This window comes from Eptesicus fuscus, chromosome 4 (genome assembly GCF_027574615.1).
Source record: "Eptesicus fuscus isolate TK198812 chromosome 4, DD_ASM_mEF_20220401, whole genome shotgun sequence".
NCBI classification, from domain to species: domain Eukaryota; kingdom Metazoa; phylum Chordata; class Mammalia; order Chiroptera; family Vespertilionidae; genus Eptesicus; species Eptesicus fuscus.
The window spans coordinates 17,533,140-17,553,495 of NC_072476.1; the positions used below are offsets into that span (position 1 = coordinate 17,533,140).

General features: G+C 49.4%; 1 protein-coding gene across 1 annotated transcript in view; it reads left to right on the top strand.

Annotated features, from left to right (window-relative positions):
* ABAT (4-aminobutyrate aminotransferase) overlaps positions 1 to 20,356 on the top strand; it is an 84,367-nt gene that overhangs the window by 50,069 nt on the left and 13,942 nt on the right. Inside the window, exons 3-8 of the mRNA XM_008141603.3 lie at positions 2,211 to 2,308; positions 4,103 to 4,132; positions 5,842 to 5,959; positions 9,286 to 9,335; positions 19,235 to 19,315; positions 19,890 to 19,982. Of these exons, the coding sequence (XP_008139825.2) occupies positions 2,211 to 2,308; positions 4,103 to 4,132; positions 5,842 to 5,959; positions 9,286 to 9,335; positions 19,235 to 19,315; positions 19,890 to 19,982 (470 nt within the window). The remainder of the gene's footprint in view (positions 1 to 2,210; positions 2,309 to 4,102; positions 4,133 to 5,841; positions 5,960 to 9,285; positions 9,336 to 19,234; positions 19,316 to 19,889; positions 19,983 to 20,356) is intronic.

Here is a 20,356-nt window from a genome sequence, read left to right on the forward strand (position 1 = left end):
TGGTGCACCCCCTGTGTGCAGATGCTTTCACATGTGTCTCCACCCATCCCGTCACTGTAAAGCCATTACACTTGAAGTAGCTCATGGCCTGAGACAGTGTTGCTCCCATGGCATCGTTTCATGCCACCCCCAAAAAAGTGTATAATCTTATGTTGACAAGTAGAATACAGAGACCAGGAGACTTGACCGCAAAATGGTTGTCTCCGGGTGGTGCAATTCGACGTGGTGTTTTTTCCTTGCTGCTTACTGATATTTCCTCAATGAGCATGTTATCACAAAATAAGGGGGTGGACAGTTGCAGGGAGGGAGATAAGATTGTTTATAAGAGAAGCAGAGCAAACAGCTCCAGGTGAACTTGGCCTTGACTTTGACCAGGCTCCCATCTTGCTGTTTGGGAAAATGACATTCATTTATTACTCTCAGCAAAAAGATCAAGAGGATATTAAAAACGTTTGATGGCTGTTTTTATAGTTTGGAGTTAAAAATTGACTGTGGCTGTCCCCGGGGCACTGAGGGTGGTGAGTCTCACTGCTGGGCCCAGAGGGCGGGGCTGGACTTACCTGCGGGCCTGGTCTTGTGTGTCCAGGCAGACCCCTGCCTCCTGGGTGTGCTGCCTTATTTATGAATGAAAATACTGGATCATTTGATATTAATTCAAACTTTTTTTTTGTTTTGCTTCCTGTGCTTCCAATAGTAATTTGTTTCTGGGGGAAGCGAGTTGTTTTGCTGCAAATGTTTCATTTCAAAGACCTACACTAGATGAGATCAAAGATTCCATCAGTTCCATTCCAATGATCTAGGGAAGTAGAGGTCAGGCGGACAGACTTCCAGTTTAGCCACTTACCGGGTGTGTGACTTAGGGCAAATTAATTGACCTTTCTGAGCTTTGGTGTCTTCTGTAACCTTCGAATAACATCTCCCTCCTTGGAATGAGGTGATGCTTGATATCCAAAGCAATTATAGAAAATTATGAGTGAATTTAAATATGTTTTCTAATATCATGGTTTTGTATGGTGTGGCAAACTGTGTGTGTGTGTGTGTGTGTGTGTGAGAGAGAGAGAGAGAGTGAGAGAGAGAGAGAGAGAGAGAGAGAGAGAGAGACAGACTAGCACATGCAATAACAACTCCCCCTCAGCATTGTGTAAAGATGAAATGAGATCACGTATATGATTTACATAAAATCACTAGTGATCCCCTAGTTTGATGCAATTATGGCAACCTTAGAAGAGTAACTAATATTTCTCAACCACCAAATATGTACCAGGAAGATAAAAGAGACCAGGAAATTAAAGGGATCTCTAGGGGTTACTGATTATAGATTGTAACTCATTGCACACTTCTCTTGGATTCACCAAGCTGCCTTTTACGCAGGGACTAAGGAGACGGGGGGTGGGGGGCTACCCTCTATGTCTCAGCAACGTGCTGAGCCAAAAAGCCTCATGGGGTTAAGCCTGGGAACTCATGCATCCTCTATAATTTTAGCCCTATATCAAAAACAGGTGAAATGAGTTTCAAGCAAATGACTTGTGCCCAAAAGTATTTTTAACAACAAAAAAATCTACAGGTGGGGACCACCTGAATTTAGACATTGGATTGTTTTCTCCTGCGTGGCTTTTGATTGTCACAACTAGGACACAACTTGGGGTGGGTGCTATTGGCATCTGGTGGGCAGAGGCCAGGGACGCTGCTCGACATCTGCAGGGCACAGGACAGCCCACGACACAGAATTTCCAAGTCCAAAATGTCAGCAGTGCCAAGGCTGTGAGGTTCTGGTCTATATACATTTGGATATAGATTAAATTTTTTACAAAATTTGGATGATTTTCTAATCTGATCGTTCACATGCTAATACCCCGGGCATCTTTGCATACCCATAAATATTCAATATGTCTATCTTAAAACTATTAAAGGATGCACAGTATTCCATTGTTCATGAAATGGGGAATACATCATATTCTATTTAGCTACCTTCTATTGTCAGACATTTAGGTCATTTCTCCACAACATCACTGGGCTTTCCCATTTTTTAAAAATCCTCCGTGTTTTTGTGGTGCCCAGGTCTGGCCAGACTCAGTGTTCTGGGGTGGCCTGGCTGGGATGGGGCTGAGGTCCTGGGACTGCCTCTGTTGGGAACACTGGGAGTCTGTTAGGGCAGAATTTTCACTATACCTACTGTCCTCATGGGTTCTCATTCTCTTTGTTTCCTGCAGGATCCAGGCATATCAGTCAGGCTGCAGCCAAAGTCGACGTGGAATTTGATTATGATGGGCCTCTGATGAAGACAGAAGTCCCGGGGCCTAAATCTCGGGTGAGTTGAGCACACCTGAGTGGGAGTTTTGGAAAAGAGCAGAAAGGGTCAGCGAGGCAAGAACACAGCCAAACTTAGGAACTGTTTTCTTAGCTGCTTTCAGAGATTTTACCACCAGAGATCTGGGACATTCAATGAGGCCATTCTGCTCTAAGAAGTCAAAGAAGGTTTCTCAGAGGAGATGTATCAGTATCTGCTGCTATAATAATGCTGTGTAACAAACAATCACAAAACCTTAGTAGCATACAGATTGCTCGTGCATCTAGGGGTAACTGGGAGTTGGCTAGGCAGCTCTGTTGGGCCCACCTTCCTGCCTGGGGAATGGCTGGCCATCAGTTGGACGAGGCTAGGCTGGACTCGGTCACTTCAGTGACTTGGCTCTGTTCCATGTGTCTCTCATCCTCCAGTACGTTGGACTGGGCTAGTTCTCCAGGTGATGGTAGGAGGAGAGCATGCTATAGCCCTCTTGAGGCAACAAGCCCCACACTGGTCCACCATCAAGTCCACCTTGTTCTGTTGGCCAAAGCAGGTCAAGGGCTGGGGCAGAACATCCTACCAACAGTGGAAGAATATGGCAAAGCTATATGGCACAGGGCATGGATAGTAAATGACCTTGAGCTTGACCTTGAAGGACGAAAAGGAGGAATTTGCCAAAGGAGTGTATTCTGTTCTAGGCAAGGGAAATGGTATGTGGAGAGGCATACAGGATGACAGTACATGGTATATGAGAGACATTGGATTGCTCTGAATTCCTGGAGTAAATGTCAGTGTGTGAGATGGAAGAGACATGAGTTGAGTGATGATGGAGACTGGAACTTTTACTCAAAGATGCTATAAAATCTGCATCGAACACATTTTGGAGGCTGACTAACCTTGATTCTGTGAAGTGATGTGCAATACTGTTTCTAATGTTTGCACCTAAAAAATAACAGTGTGACCATATTTAATACAGATTAAATTTTTCTTTGCATATTTTTCAGTTTTCTCCAGTGTCATTTTTTAGTGTCAAAAGATACCCCCTCTCCCCCTTTTGTCAGTGCAACTATTTATAAATCCAGAAATCTTTTTCTGGTAAATGATTGTAGTTATTATGGAGAGTGTCTGCTCACAAAAGGAGACTTTCCCACACATATTTCTATTGGGAACTGGTAGATTTTTATTTAATAGTAATGAAATGTTTGGGGAATAATTTTTAATATTTTTAATTAATATTTTTTATTTTAATGTGGAAATATATAATTTTATGACACTAATTGCCAAAGCTTATTTTATATTAAATCATTTTTAGAGGTTAAATCTTTATAATATTAAAGCAGCTGGTATATAATTCCCAGTTTCCATGGAAAATTGCACAGTGGTTTATAAAATATCTGGATTATACCATATTTATAAATGGGTCTTTGTGTGCAAATTTATATTTTTCAGTTGATTTTACTTTCCTAACATGGTGTTAAAGCCTTTTTTCTTCTAAATAAAAAATAAAACCCATGCTTTTATGGACACTAGGTAAATGCCTTCAGCTTAATTTTTTTTTGTTAAATATTTTAGTTTATTTAATTATGCCTAAATCTCCAGCCTGTCCATTGTAATGATCACTTAACTTTCAGGAGTAGTTTCCCACCAACGATTTATCTTAAGCCATTTTAAAATATTTATAATACCGTTGACTACTTAACTATGAAGTCATTCGCGTGAAGGGAAAAGCGGCCCCAAGACTTGGGAAGACATGAACGATTTTAAACTACTTTGAAGCGTGTGTCCTTGCTGTAATGCTCTTGCTTTTCTTGCCCGCAGGAGCTAATGAAACAGCTGAATATGATTCAGGTAAGTGGAGATGAGGAAGTGTTCCTTCCATGGCTTCTCTATTACAATTTAGCTGAGGGGCACAGATGCTCACTCTGTGCTGGCTCTTTAAAAAAAAAAAAAAGTTATTCAGAACCTTTTTATTTTTTTTTTTCCTTGTGATTTCTTCTTTCACTCATTGGTTATTTTTGTGTTTTTTGATTTCCACATTTTGGTGAACTTCTCAAGTTTCTTTCTGTTACGGATGTCTAATGCCATTGCATTGTGGTTAGAAAACAGATTTTGTGCGTTTTCAGTTCTCTTAACTGTATTGGGCCTTTTGATGGCCCAGCTATGGTGTGTCCTGGAAAAGGTTCCATGTGTGTCTGGGAAGAATGTGCACTGCCCTGCTGCTGGGTGGGGTGTTCTGTGGGTGTCGGTGAGATACTGGGTTAGAGCGTTGTTCACGTCTACTTCCTTGTTAACCTTCATTGAAAGCCACGTATTGAAGTCTCCAGGACATAGACAACTTTCTTGTAGAACTCTTCTTTTTTATTAGGTTTTTCACTTCAGGTTTTAATTAAGAATTTAGAACTGTTCTTGTAGAACTATTTCTCCCTTTAATTCTGCCCATTTTTGCTTCATATTTTTGGGGCTCTGTTATTAGGTGCATGTATATTTATAATTGTTGTATCTTCTTAGTGGGCTGACCCTTTGTCATCATTAAATGCCTCTCTTTACTTCTGGGAACATTTTTGTTGTTGTTGTTCGTTCTATAGTTGATTTTGTCTGATATTAGTATAGACCATCCCAGCTTTCTTATGATTGCTGTGAAAATCATGTTATCTTTTTTGTTGTTGTTAATCCTCACCCAAGATATTTTTCCATTGACGTTTAGAGAAAATGGAAGGGAGGGGGAGAGACACTGAGAGAGAAACATTGGCAAGAGAGACCCATCAATTGTTTGCCTCCCACACGCACCCCACTCAGGGCTGGGGATTGAGCCTACAACTGAGGTATGTGCCCTTGACTGGAATGGAACCTGGGACCCTTAAGTCCACAGGCCGATGCTCTATTCACTGAGCCAAAACGGCTAGGGTTCATGTATCTTTTTTCATCCTTTTACTTTTAACCTATTTGTATTCTTGAAATTCAAGTATGTGGCATGTCAACAGCTTATGGTTGAACCTTTTTAATGCAGTCTGGCGGTTTCTGACTTTCGATTAAATGGTTCAGTCCATCCATGGATAATGTTTATTATTGATATGGTTGTATTTAAATCTTCCCTGTTACATTTTTTCTCTTTGTCTCATATCCTTTTTGTTCCCCTGGGCCTCTTTTACTTTATGTTTTTGCATTAAGTGAGTAACTTCTAGTCTAACGTTTTTATTTCTTCCATAATTACTATGTGTGTTTTCTTAGTTTTCTTCATGGGTGCTCTATGGCTTACCATATACATCCTATCAGAATCGTCTTGAGAGATACAGATCAACCTTTTTGTTGTGATATGTAAAACATGCACAGACAACTTCATACAATACAAATTCACAGCTTCATAAACTATTACAAAGCAAATCACCCGTGTAATTCTCCCGGGGCAAGAAATGTGGCATTTCTGGCACCTGCAGAGACCTTCCATATGCCCAGAGAATGGCCTGGTCATGGTTCTTTTCACTGATTCAAGCTGAATCCTAAAACATGGAGGACTCGGGAGTTGCGGTGAGCCTGACTCATTCTGTCTTCTCCCGAAGAACGCAGAGGCTGTGCACTTCTTCTGCAATTACGAAGAGAGCCGAGGCAATTACCTGGTCGACGTGGATGGCAACCGAATGCTGGATCTCTATTCCCAGATCTCCTCGGTCCCCATAGGTAAGAGCTGGAAAACCCTCTCTTAGTCGTGGCTACCCAGCCTTCACAAGTCCCTTCCAGCATGTACGTCCGCCTGTTACCGGACACTTCCCTCAAGGGCAGAGAAAAGGCACAGGTAATCCATAGAGGGTGTGTTACTAGGGCCTTTACATGTCTTCTCTCATTTACTCCTCCCCCAAAACCTACAAGGTAGGTATGCATTAGTGTTAGATAGAGAAGCTGAGCCAGGATGTGAGCGCAGGTGTGTGTGACCAGAGTTTGATGTCCAGTCTGTGGTTGGGTTTCCCAGAAGAGGGGCCTGAGGCAGGGGTTCTGTGCATGTAGTTTATTGAGAGAGAGCTCTCGGCAGAAGGGGGCGGGGGAGAGGGGAAACAGCACAGGGCAGCGGGGGAAGCTAAGAGGGATGAGCTCTCTGCCGGAAACCAACCACTGCCTGGCCCCCCAGGGTGCTCTTGAGCATGCATTGCACCCCAGAGTTGGTCCTAGCCTGAAGCAAAGAGACTGGCCTTTGCGTACCTCTGTGCCAGGCAGCCAGTGCCGGTCAGTGCCAGAAGGAAGGAAGGACTTGTCAGTTCTGGGGTGAAGTGGCTTCCAGGCACCAAGGGCGATTTTCCAGAGCAGGAGGCAGCTGGAGCCCTTATCAGCCAGATGCACAGCAGCTGGGAGGGGGTGGCCTGCACAGCACAGGTGCCCAGGTGGGCCACCAGCAGCATCTGCCTCACCGGCTCCCCTCCTGGCACACGGAGCGTGACTTGCTCTGTAGGAAGGGACACAGGTGACAGGATGGACGGGCTGACCTGGACGTGCAGTAGCTGGTGTTTGCAGCATGGGTGGCCGATGTTTCTCCGGCCTGTGGGTTCCCCTGGGATCCCTGGGCTGTAGGCAGAGTGTCAGTGGAGCCTGTCCCTTGTGCTCCCACCCATCAGCAGCTCCCACCCCGGCAACCAGGGCCTTCCCCTGAGACCCCAAATCAGGTCCCCACTCCTCCTCTGCTTCCCCCATCGCAGTCCCTCCCACCTATTCCCATTAAGGTGCAATTAGACAGTAAGTGGGTGACTCATTCTCTCCGGAGAGTCCCATCATTCAGACATGCCTCAGCCTTGGAAGGCATTTGGGATGCTAAGATTTACCAGCCCCACCTCCATTTTTCATCAGAGGGAAAGGAACTCCTGGGTTTGCATCTGGGCTCCGCCATGTATTAGCCATGGGGCTGTGGGCCAGTGACCCCTCCATCCTCCCTCTCACCCCAGCCAGTGTATGTGTGTTGGGGGCGGGAGGATCAGGCCGGCAGCAGCTGTTAAAAGACTAGAAGTTCTAAGTTTCTCTCTCTCGCCACCTTTTATCCCGTATCTGTAGCCTTTGAGGTGATTTTTTAACTCTTAATCACTGAGAATTTGCTCTATGCCTGGCATATTGCTAAGTGCCTTCCCTGTTATTAAATCTCCACAACAGTCCTATAATGTTGGGTACTTTAGCGTCACCCCCCTTTACCAATGGGGAGCCAGCTTCCGAGAAGGTGCAGGGTTTGCCCAGTGTGTCCAAGAAGCCAAAGGATTTGAACCAGCGGCTCACTGCCTCTCTGCTTACTTCTGTGACAGCAGCCTCCCAGACGGCTGCCCTGCCCTGCCCTGCCCTGCCCTGCTGTGGGGGGCGGTTCAGGGCTTCGAAGGCCCAGGGTGGGAGTTCCCTGACCTGAGGGGCCAGCTCTGCTTTCCTCTGTCCTAATGAAGCCGGTAGACAAGCTGAGCCTGTGATCTCACAGATCTGAGGCAGAGAAGTCGCACACACCAGGCAGTGTGATAAAGAGCAGAGCTGAGAGGCCTCGTGCCAGAAAACAGTGGGAAAACACCTACCACGTTCCTTCCTTGAGTAATGAGCGCTTCCCAGCCCTGGGCCCAGCACACCTTGGAATGGCACGGGGACCGCAGGGGATGGTCGGCCCACCCCCCATCACGCCCCCAGTCCATGCTCCCTGCAGCAGGCTGAGTGAAACCACATCTGTTCTCTCTTTGGTTGCATGGAGAAGACGTCCCCCCCCAGGTGACGCTGGGTCTTTAATACCCGTCTAAACTGGCTAATCTTTTACTCTGGAGGCAGCAGGTCCCAAGCTCAGACGTGGGCAGGCTTCTCACCATTGTACTCTAAAGTCTCCTCTCAAAGTAAATGTATTTAAATTAAAAAATGAATCGATAGAAAGAAAATAAGTACAAGGTATGCACCATAAAAATGGTGATGCTTGAAGACTGAGAGTTTTTCTCCAAGTTCTACGACCTGCTCCAAGATTCACGGATGAGTCTTATCTCACATACGTCAGTTTTGAGTTCTTCCATGTTGCTGGGTCTCGGCATTATTCATTCACTCAGCTAATATCTATGGAGCTGAACGCTTGCCACTGCTGTTGAGGGCCTTCTGATCTGGTCTCCTGACCTCGGTGCCTCCGACAAACTCGGCCTGGCTGTGAGAGTTGTTGCCAGGACTCGCAGTAATGAACAGAAAGCCTCCTGCACATGGTAGATGCTCAATAAACGGAAGTCAAGGCTTTGAACCCAAGACCTCTGGCTCCCGTGTGGGCAGTCCTGTCTTACACCCCTGCCCTTTATAATAAAAGCTTCTACTTATTGAGCATCTACTATGTGCAAGGATTTTTTCCTTCATTGCTAACCCTGGTAACAACTGATCTGCTGTTGATGGACTTTCGGTGGCTTTCAAGCCTGGAGATGTTGGAGTAGCACAGTTTAGATGTGTGTACATCGGCCTTCATACACATGTGCAGGATAAAGTCATAGAAGAGTAATTGCTGAGTCAAAGGGTGGCTTAAACCTTGTCGTGGAGTGTCAGGCCCAGGCTGGACTCTGGGAATAAGCAGATGTGTGAAGGCAGAACCGGGTACGCCTGCCTCAGATGGCAGGTTGTGCCACGCACCCATTCGGCTCCTGAGCAAACACTTCAAGCCGTTGGCCTCCATCTGTAGGCACTGGGGGAGAGAGCGGGGACCACGTGTGTGATTCATCACGCCGGCCTGGGGAACCCCTCCCAGACCATGAAGTTCGCTTTTGCCTGCACCCACCTCCTCTTATGTCTATCTAGCTCTGAAGGTCTCAAACCTGAACCCCAGAATTACCTAGACAACCTGTTGAAGATTTCCGGGCCACACCCTGAAAGATTCTGCGTCAGGGGGTCTGGGTGGGCCCAGCCATGGGTGTTTGTGTCTGCCAAGAAGAGGTGGCGTGAGAAGAGGTTGGAAAGGAGGGGAGGAGTGAGCAATGGAGGAGGGGCGCGGGGCCCTCAGCTGCGATGTGGGTCTCTAACCACCTTCCCATCCCCAGGTTACAACCATCCTGCGCTCATGAAGCTCGTCCAACAGCCTCAGAATGCGGTGAGTCCCGGGTTAGACGGTAACGACCAGCGTGCTCACAGCAGTTCAGGGGACTATTGGGGCACCTTGGGAAATAGTCCATCCGTTCATTCATTCCATAAGTATCTATTGAGCACACACTATGCGCTAGGCCAGTGGCCGCAGTTTGCCACTCTGTTGACTAATGAGTTTGCTGACCACTGTCATATACTACCCTTTCCCTCTTTGCACACAATATGCCACAATTGCCTAATCCTCACAGCTTGCAACTACACGGTAACATTTAGTCTAGCAGTGGTCGGCAAACTCATTAGTCAACAGAGCAGCAAACCGTGGCTCGCGAGAGCCGCAGTTTGCCGACCACTGTGCTAGGCGCTTGGAGTGCTGTGGTGAGCAAAAACACAGCACCCCGCTCCCATGGTGGCAGTCAATTAACTTAATTCTCAACACGTAAGTAGAGGATTACAACCATATGAAGTGCTACAGAGTGAGGTAAGCAGTGCTGTGTGGGCATAAAACAACGCTATTGACCATAATGATTAACAGAAATTAAGAGCATAATATGTATAGTAACCCCCTGGTCCGCAGTTTCACTTCTCACAGTTTCAGTTACCCGTGGGCATCCGTGGTCCAAAAATAGTAAATGCAGAAGTTCCAGCAATAAACAACTCATACGTTGGCAATTGTGCACAGTTCTGAGTAGTGTGATGAGACCTCGCACTGGGCTGGCCCATCCCTTTGTCCAGCTCGTCCACACGGTAGAGGCTCCCAGCCCGGTCATCACTCAGTAGCCGTCTTGGTTATCAGAGTGACTGTCGAGGTATCACAGAGCGTGTGTTCAAGTCACCCTTACTTTACTTAATAACGCCACATCAGCATAGCTTTTATTACGGCATGTTGTTAAAATGGTTCTACTTTATTAGTAGTTATTGTTGGCAGTCTCTCACTGTGCCTAATTTACAAATTAAATTTTATCATAGGTTGTATGTAAAGGAAAAACATGCGCGGGGTTCGGTACTGTCTGCAGTCTCAGGCGTTATTGGGGGTCTGGGAACGTACCCCCCGCAGATGAGAGGAGTTTTAAAACAACACCCATTGGCTGTCACATTGATGTTATGGATCAGGAGCCGGGCAGGCTCAGCTGAGCGCTTGGCTGAGGGGCTTGGAAAATGGAAATCCGCTCTTAGCTGGAGGCTACAGAGGAGACTACTGTGTGCTCACCTGGTTGCTAGCATAATTCCTTACATTCTCACGGTTTCCACGTGATCCTGCCGTCTTCACGCCAGCAACCCGGGCCAATCCTTTGCTCGGTCTTCCATCACTCTTTCCACTCTTAGCAAAGGGCTCACGTGGTTGCACTGGGCCCACTCGGAAAATCCAGAATGACCTCCCTGTCTGAACCAATTAGGAATCTTAATTACCAAGTCCCTTTGGCCCTATAACATACTCACAGTCCCAGGGTTGAGGGGGTAGCATCTTCTTGGGGGCCATACTGTGTCTGCAACACACCTTTACAACATGGCATATCAGGTATGGCATCCGCTGTGGTAATACCCTATAGCTGCCCGTGCTCTCTACGCCACAGAGTAGGATGTTCTTCACCCCTTGTGAGAATTTGTGAATTACAAATGGTCCCCACAACAGGCCCCAGCCCGTTACTATCCCCCCAGGCCACTCCCCTTATTCTAACAGCATAGGGGCACTCCTTTCATTCTTTCTGGGCACGGGAATGGAATCACAGTGAGCCACTTCATCACGTCTGGCTAATTCACTCACAGCCCGTCTGTGCAATTCATCTTGTGTGGAGCCACAGACCACCTATTCCCGAGGCTGCGCAGCCGTCCAGGGTGTGAGCGCGCTGCAGGCACTGCATCCACCCCTGCTGGTGGGCATCGGGTCCTTCCTACAGTGGCCGCTGCCGTGAACACAGAGTACCTGTCTTCCCGTGAACGGTCATGGTCACCAGGGGACACAAGGCTAGGCGTGGAGCTGCGGGCCATCACAGTCAGCAGACAGTTGTCCACACTCTGTTTCCACTCCCCAGCAGCGTGTGTGAGTGGTGGGGCTTCGACATCCTCACCGATGCCGAGTGTCACGGGGGGGGCCTTCATTTTACTCAGAGAGTGACATACGTATCCACACATGACAAGGGGTGTGAGCCCCCCAAAGATCTAAGAGAGGCAGGGGAGGGCTGAGAGCCCCACAATGTTAGGAACCGACTCCCGGCCTTAAGCGTCCTCCCCTTTTAACGGGCACAGTGGGAGATAATAGAAAAGAACCACATTTCCCTCCTTACGAATGGGTTTGCCCTGCCTGGGAGGGACGTGGGGACATTTCTTCCCTCCGATTAGCTGACAAGTTCAGGGGCCGCAGTAGAGGACTCCTGGGGGTGTCTCCGGCATGCAGGCTCCACGGGGGTGTTTACATTCAGAGCCCGACTTTGTTTTGAAACGTTTGCAGATCCCAGATGCCTCAGCAGTTGGTGCTGGAAAAAATGTGTCAACAAACATGTCACACACATTTGCAGTGTCAGCTGCCTGGGGAGGCAGCATTGTCCCTAACAGCCCAGGGATTCCGATTTGGGGGACGCCCTGCCCCCACCTGTCCCTGCCAGGAACCTGGATGCCACAGTTTCCTCCCTTACCCCCTCACCTCTCACCTCTCAGCCAGTCAGAGCCAGTCGCAGCTCTGCATCTCCCATTTGATTTTTCCCAGCAACCCCTCTCCAACTATTCTTCCCTCCACGTCCATTCTCATCTCCTCCAGACCATCTCCAACTGCGCTGTGCGTGGAATCCATTCCAGGTACCGCTGCCTTCAGGACTCATCCCAAACTCCTCCCCTTTAAGTACAAAGCTCCTCGTGGTCTGCCTCCTGCTGCTTCAGCTTTATTTCGTGACATTCGTTTATCGGCCAGCTCTTGATGGAACACCTACTGTGTGCTGGTCACTGTGCTGCTGCTGGGATCGGATGGTGAGATCACAGTCTAGATCACAGTCTGGATCACAGTGCTGACCTTGCTCTGCAGAGGACTGGGCTGGGGCAGGGTGACTGGCACAGTCTTGGAGAAACGGCAGCTGACTGCCAGAGCTCAGCGGGTACACCCGGACATCAGCCTGGGGACCATCGGCTGACATCTGGGGTCTTCCAAATTCTCAGCTGGAGACGTGCTCAGGCGGTGGCTGTGGTATTTGACTTCTCCTGGGCAGGTTCCCGCCAAGTCATTGAAATCCTGAGGAAGGGTTTAGGACCCTTTGCACCCCAATCACATCACCCTGAGGCCCCCACATCATCACTTCAGGTGGCTGGGAAACATGAAACCATGTCCCCTGGATCCATGTCTGGGTCCTGATACACTGCCTTACGTTGCCCGGGCCACCTCTTTGCCATGCCCACAAGTCATGCAATGATTACTGAGCACCACGTTCATCCCACCGGAACGAATGACGAGCACAGTCTGGCATGGGGCAGCTGGCCTGGTCAGGGAAAAGGCGTGCCATCCCTCTGACCTCCGGGCCTTCCCACCGGTGTGACTGCCCTTCAAAACCGAGCCCCCCCTCTGTGTGCCGCGGCATCCCTCTGGCTCCTCACAAGCACCCAGGGAGGGTCCCTCTTCTGGCATCTGAAGCCCAGGGAGGTTGAGTAGCCTGCCCGGGGTGTGCGAGCCGCTGACACCAAAGCCCGAGCTCTGCACACTGCGCTGAGGTCGGCTGAGTCTGAGGGCAAGTGTTCCAGAAACCTGTCCTCATTTGATTCGGCTACCCAGTGTCCCAGATCTCCTCTGTTCTCGCTGTCACGCTTTGTGAAACAGGAACATCACCCACACATCTTCCCTGGGCCCAGAAAGGCAGTCAGGCTGCCAGCCAGCCCGCCGTCCCGTGTGAGCCGCGCCACCCCCGCCAGTGATGGTGGTTCACCTTGACCCTCAGCTCGTGATGGGCTTGACTTCTCAGGGCCCAAAGGAAATGCCCCTCGAAGGCCCCTACAGGCCAGCCACGGTCCCCGGGTGGCACCAGGCAGACTCATGTCCATCGTTAACATCGGGCAGGGCTGCCTGGGTGTCTGGCAGAGGATGGAATCTGAGGTCTGCAAACCTGGCTTTGAGTTGTGGTTCTGCCCTTTCCCGTCTGTGTGACTTGGGTCAAGTTGCTTGACCTCTCTGGTCCTCAGTTTCCCCCACTCTACAGTGCAAAGGGTTAACTTCCCCCACCTCTTATCCTAGTCCAGAGTGTAAACCTGCCACAGTATCTATCGATCAGAGCCAATTTCCAAACAGCCAGGAAGCTGAATTCTGCCCACCCCCACCCCAATCCTTGGGTTTCCTCCCGTGCAGTGATGCCACCATTTGGATTTGCTTTGAGTTAATTCCACCAACCGTGTCCGAGAGAGAGGTACCCGAGAAGTCCCCAGGTCCCAGGCTCACCCCATCCTCCCTCTTTTTCTAATTAAAGCTTGTTATTTTAGACTAATTTCTGACTTACAGACAAGTTGTAAAGACGGTTCCCATCTACCTTTCACCCAGCTCCCCGCAATGCTGACACCTCGCCTCTCCATGGTACCCTGTCAAACGCAGAACTTAACCTTGGTGCATTACGTACGACAGACTTACTTCCTGTTTCCCCAGTTCTTCCACTACTGTCTGCTTTTGTTCCGGGGTCCAGTCCAGGATGCCACATTGTATTCAGTACCATCCCTTTACAACCCAACCCCGATTCCTGGGGATCTCACTGTCTACCCATGTGCAGACCCCGCCCAGACTCTTCCCAGTCCTGTCAGGGAACTGGCTGGACCTGGAGGGGGGTGGCTCTGCCCTTATTCCATCTGCATTTCCACCCGTGTCTTTGCTACAATGGTGGACACATGTCCTTATGCATTTGTCACAACCCATAAAATGTACGAGACCAAGAGTGAACCCTGATGTAAAACTGTAACCTTTTAAACACCGTTTTACTGGCCACGGAAGTCACCCCGAATTAAAGTGGCTTAGCTTGCATAACCTACTGTTGGCATTTGGAAAGCCTCTCCTTTGTGTTGTTATAAATAACGCTCCACGAATAATTAAGTGAGTAGCTTTCGTCCACGTTTGAAATCGTATGTTTAGAGGAGGCCTGGAGAGGAGGCGGCCGGGCCAGAGTATAAAATAGCGTACGGCTCTCCACATACACTGACACCTCTTGGGGTTGAAGCTTCTGCCCTGACCGGTGTCCCGCCAGAACTGGGCACTCTCTTTCTCTCCGCTTCAGGAAAGCATTGGAGGCCAGGCTGGGGGGGAGACTTGGGACCGCGGGCCCTGTATGTGTCTCTAACGCTGGCGCATGGACACCGGCAGCCACGTGTGTGTCTGGAGCCAGCCAGGCGGAGGCTGCTCTTGTTCAAGAGTGAGGCCGCGTGAGTGTGGGACTGTCCCTCGGCCAGAGATGGTTTTAATTAAGAAAAGGTCGGCCAGCATTTTAACGTGGGGCGATTTCCCCCTAAAGTCTGCGTTTCCCTTCCCTTTTGAAGTGTGGAGGCTCTGGTTGCCTTGGCCTGCGTCCCTGCTCTACAGTCCCAGGGCAGGGCCGACCCACCCTCGGACAAACAAGCTCTTATAACCGCCCTGCCTCCTCGTCTCCCCACGGTCAAAAGCGGGTCTGTTTAGCTTCAGGCTCGCGCTGTTGGTTTCCTTGCGGAGAGAAATACTTCTCTCCACCCACATCTATCAAAATTAGGGGGGAGAGGAGTCAACAGAGAGAGTCTGGGTCATTTTCTAACACTGCCTTTCTCATACCCAGCCCAGCCTGTTTGTTTAGCCAGCTCCCTCACAAGATTGCTCTCCTAAGCTCTGCTCCATTTGGAAGCTCTAGAGCTGCCGCTGCCCTGTGTCTTTTTTCCATGTTTATTTAATTACAGTCTAATCCATATGCCGTCAAATCCATTCTTCGTAGTGTATAGCCATATGAGTTTTGCCAAAGGCATAGTCACACAGTCACTGTCAAAATCCAGACACATCCAGCCCTGGCCGGGTGGCTCAGTTGGTTGGAGCATCGTCCCATACACCAAAAGGTTGCGGGTTCAATTCCCAGTCAGGGCACCTACTTAGCTGGGGCGAGTACCGGAGGCAACTGATTAATGTTTCTCTCATCGATGTTTCTCTCTCTCTCTTTCTCCCTTCCTCTCTAAAATCAATAAAAACATATCCTCGGGTGAGGATTTTTTAAAAAATCCAGACAATTTGCACATCACGTTTATAGCAGCACTATTTGTAAGACCCAAAGTGTGGAAGCAGCCCAGTGTCCATTGACGAATGAGTGAGTAAACAGAATGTGGCCTATCCATACAATGGAATATTATGCAGCCTTAAAAAGGAAGGAAATTCTATCACATGCTACAACATGAATGAACCTGGAGGACGTTATGCTAAATGACAGAAGCCCATCACAAAAGGATGAACACTGTATGATTCCACTTACTTGAGGTCCCTAGAGTTGTCAAATTCATAGACAGAAAGTAGAACAGTGGTTGCCACGGGCTGGGAGAGAGGGGATGGGGACTTAGTGTCGTACAGATACAGAGTTTCAGTTCTGTAAGATAAAACAGTTCTGGAGATGGATGGTGGTGATGGCTACGCAACAATGTGAATGTACTTAACACTACTGAACTGTACACTTAGAATGGTCAGTATGGTAACTTTTATGTTACGTGGTGTTACCACATTTTTTCAAGAATCCAGACGTTACAGTTCATCCCCCAAACATTCTCCCGAGCCCGTCTCTGTCCCTGTGTCCCTCCTTTTCCAGAACGTCGTATAAACGGAGCCTTGCTGTGTGTGACCCTTTGGTTCCAGCTTCTGTCCCTCGGCATGAGGCTTTGCGATTCTTCCGTGTTCTTCTTGCCCTTGCGTGTGTCAGTATATTGTTCCTCTTTATTGCTGAGCAGTAGTCACAGTGTGCGTGCACCACAGCGTATGTGTCTTTTCCCCAGTGGGGGGACATTGGTGTTGTTTCCAGATTTGGGCAGATACAAACAAAAGCCACTATAAACATTCCTGCTTATTCAGGTCTTTGTGGGGACACCGACTTTCATTTCATATAGGCAAACTCCTAGGTGTGGCTCTGCTGGGTGCGTATGTTTCACATGGTAAGAAACGGTCAGACTGCCTCCCAAAGTGGCCGCACCACGTCACCGTCCCACCAGCGGTGAATGAGCGTTCTAGGTGCTCCCCATCCTTGTCAGCACTTGCTATTGTCCATTTCTTAATTTTTAGCCATTTTGATGGATTTTTTTAAATTATAGATTCACATGAAATTGCAAAAAAAAAAAAAAAAAAGTACAAATAGTCCCTGGATCCGGGTGAGGCCATGCGCCCCTGGGTCTGGGAGAGGCCACGCGCCCCCGGGTCCGGGTGAGGCCATGTGTCCCTGGATCCGGGTGAGGTCTCGCACACCTAGGTCCGGGTGAGGCCACGCACCCCTGGGTCCGGGTGAGGCCACGCGCCCATGGGTCTGGGTGAGGCCACGTGCCCCTGAGTCCGGGTGAAGCCGTGCCCCTGGGTCCGGCCGAGACCAAACCAGAGGGAGTCAGACCTACGTTACCACCATTTGTCCACCATCCAGAGCTGAGGGGTCAGTGCTGACATGTACACATAAGGAACTGGTGGACATTGAAATTGGGTCTCTAAAGAACTGTTGGTCCAAAAAGAAACTCACTACAGACTGATTCATTTGCCTGTCAGCATAACTATTATTGCTCGTCTCACATTCAGTTCTTATAAGTATATCTCTAGGGACACATGATCTCGCTCATCTAGGGGAAATGATAAACAACATAGACTGATGAACAAGAACAGAACCAGAAACAAGGAGGCATCAATTGGACTATCGGGCCTCAGAGGGAGGATAGGGGAGGTTGGGGGGAGGGGGGAGAGATCAACCAAAGGACTTGTGTGCATGCATATGAGCCTATCCAACGGTTAAGTTCAACAGGGGGTTGGGGCATCCATGGGGAGGGGTGTGGGATGGGAATGGGGGGATGAGGACAAATATGTGACACCTTAATCAATAAAGAAATTAAAAAAAAAAATAGTACAAATAAGTCCTATGTACCCCTAGCCCGTTCCCCCCAACAGGTAGCATCTTGTGTAATTATAGTGCTACTAGAGGCCCGGTGCATGAAATTCGTGCAAGGAGGGGGTTGTCCCTCAGCCCAGCCTGTACCCTCTCCAATATGGGACCCCTTGAGGGATGTCCGACTGCCCTTTTAGGCCCGATCCAGGGATCGGGCCTAAAAGGGCATTCGGACATCCCTCTCACAATCCAGGACTGCTGGCTCTCAACTGCTCACCTGCCTGCCTTCCTGATTGCCCCTAACCGCTTCTGCCTGCCAGCCTGATCACCCCCTAACCACTCTGCTGCCAGCCTGTTTGCCCCCAACTTCCCTCCTCTGCCGGCCTGGTTACCCCTAACTGCCCTCTCCTGCAGGGTTGATCACCTCCAACTGCCCTCTCCTGCAGGGTTGATCACCTCCAACTGCCCTCCCTTGCAGGCCGGGTGCCTCCCAACTGCCCTCTCCTACTGGCCATCTTGTGTCCACATGGGGGCAGCTATATTGTGTGTTGCAGTGATGATCAATCTGCATAGTACTCTTTTATTAGATAGGATAGAGGCCTGGTACAGGGGTGGGGGCCAGCTGGTTTGCCCTGAAGGGTGTCCCGGATCAGGGTGGGGTTCCCTTGGGGCATGGGATGGCCTGAGCGAGGGGCCTGTGGTGGTTTGCAGGCAGGCCACGCCCCCTGGCAACGCAAGCGGAGGCCCTGGTATCTGGAATTTATTTTCCTTCTGTAATTGAAACTTTGTAGCCTGGAGCAGAGCCAAGCCTGGGGCTCCCTCCAAGGCCCACAGCCATTTGTGTTGGGGTTAAAATTGAAACTTTGTTGCCTTAAGCGGGTGGGCCGGCCAGGGTGTGTGGAAAGCTTTGCTTCCCCTGTTGCCGGCGGCAACCCTGGCCTGCTCTCTCAAGCTCCATTCTGCCGCCATTTGTTTGAATTTGTTTACCTTTTATAATTGAAACTTTGTAGCTTGAGTGGAGGCTTAGGCCTGCAACGGCTGGCAGAAAGCTTGGCTTCCTCTGTTACCTAGGAAACTTGCTCTCTGTGGCTGTAGCCATCTTGGTTTGGGTTAATTTGCATACTCTCTCTGATTGGATGATGGGCATGGCTGTGGGTGTGTTGGAGGTATGGTCAATTTGCATATTTGTCTATTATTAGATAGGATATCACAACCAAGAAATTGGCACTTCTTTTTAAAACCCAGAAATATCCTAATGGATTTCTCTAAAACAGTGTTCGGCAAACTCATTAGCCAACAGAGCCAAATATCAACAGTCCAACGTTTGAAATTTCTTTTGAGAGCTGAAAACCGACTTCTGCGCATGGGCCACGAAGTTTCAATCGCACTGTACATGCGCGCCCGCACGTGATATTTTGTGGAAGAGCCACACTCAAGGGGCCAAAGAGCCGCATGTGGCTCGCAAGCCGCGGTTTGCCAACCACTGCTCTAAAAGTGAGGGGAGTCCAGCCGGTGTGGCTCAGTGGTTGAGCATTGACCTATGAGCCAGAAGGTCACGGTTCGATTCCTGGTCAGGGCACATGCCCAGGTTGCAGGCTCGATCCCCAGTGTGGGGCCTGTAGGAGGCAGCCAATCAGTGATTCTCTCTCATCATTGGTGTTTCTGTCTCTCTCTTCCTCTCCCTTCCTTTCTGAAATCAATAATAAAAAATATATATTTAAAATAATAATAAACAGATAAATAAAAGTGCGGGGAATCCATCATGCCAGCACCGACCCACCATCAGCCGCTGGACCCCGTTCCTGTGAGCAGCATGGTGGGTGGGCAGGGAGCTGGGCCAGGCCCGAGCATCACTGTCTGTCTCTGGGCCTTTTTGCAGAGCACGTTCATCAACAGACCTGCCCTGGGAATCCTGCCTCCGGAGAACTTCATGGAGAAGCTGCAGGAGTCCTTGCTCTCGGTGAGTGGTGAGTCCGTGGGGACAACCTCCGCTGCGGGGACGCACCCCACCCGGCCCAGGTCCTCCCGCTGCAAAGGCAGCTCTGAGCTCCCGGAGGCGGCACCGGGGAAGGACAGGATGGGGAGCCTTGCAGTCAGGATGGGGGGTTTCTATTTCAGTCTCCGTACTGTTTCTTTCACAAAGAGTATTTTTACTTTTCCCTTCGAAGAAAAGAAGGGATACCTTGTGTGCAGGGAAAAGGGAACTCGGGGAAAATTAATGTTTGTCCCCAGACAGGAAGTTTGCATGTTATGCAACCCTCCTCGATGTTTTGGTGTCAGTTATTACAACAATTAAAATCATTCAGAACCTCAACTTCTCACCTGCAAAATGGGCTTCTCTTCGCCCTTTTTTTCCTCTCTGCCCTCCAGCTTGGGCTTCCCCACCCCCTGGAAGAGCCAAAGTCCAGTCTCCCAGACGCACACTTCCAGGATATCCCTGGTTGCGTCCCAGCCTCCCTGTGCTTCCCACAGCTCCCACTGGGAGAGGGGGAGTGGAGATGGAGCTGAGCCCACCGCTGTTTCTCTGCCTGCAGGTGGCTCCCAAAGGGATGTCCCAGCTCATCACCATGGCCTGCGGCTCCTGCTCCAATGAAAACGCCTTCAAGACCATCTTCATGTGGTACCGGGTAAGGTCTGCGGCCGGAAGACACACACACACACACACACCACACAGAGGCTCCCAGCACCCAGCCACACACTCACCCCTATCCCAGCTGGCCAGAGTACTGGACACCAGTGACCACACTCAAAATCCAGAGGAGGCCCCTGCCTGGCGGGGCTTTCCAAGCACGCCGGTGGGGAATGGCGCAGGGATCCAAGGCTTTGGCACCAACCTTACCTACTGTAATTACGCGGTTCTACCTGGAATAACATATCTCAGCAGATCTTAGTTGCTGGTAGAAGAGTGATGCACCTTGTGTGTTCATCTATTTATTTCACCACAAGGACAGTTAACAATCTCATGCTTCAGTACATACGGGCAATGATCATATCGAACAGA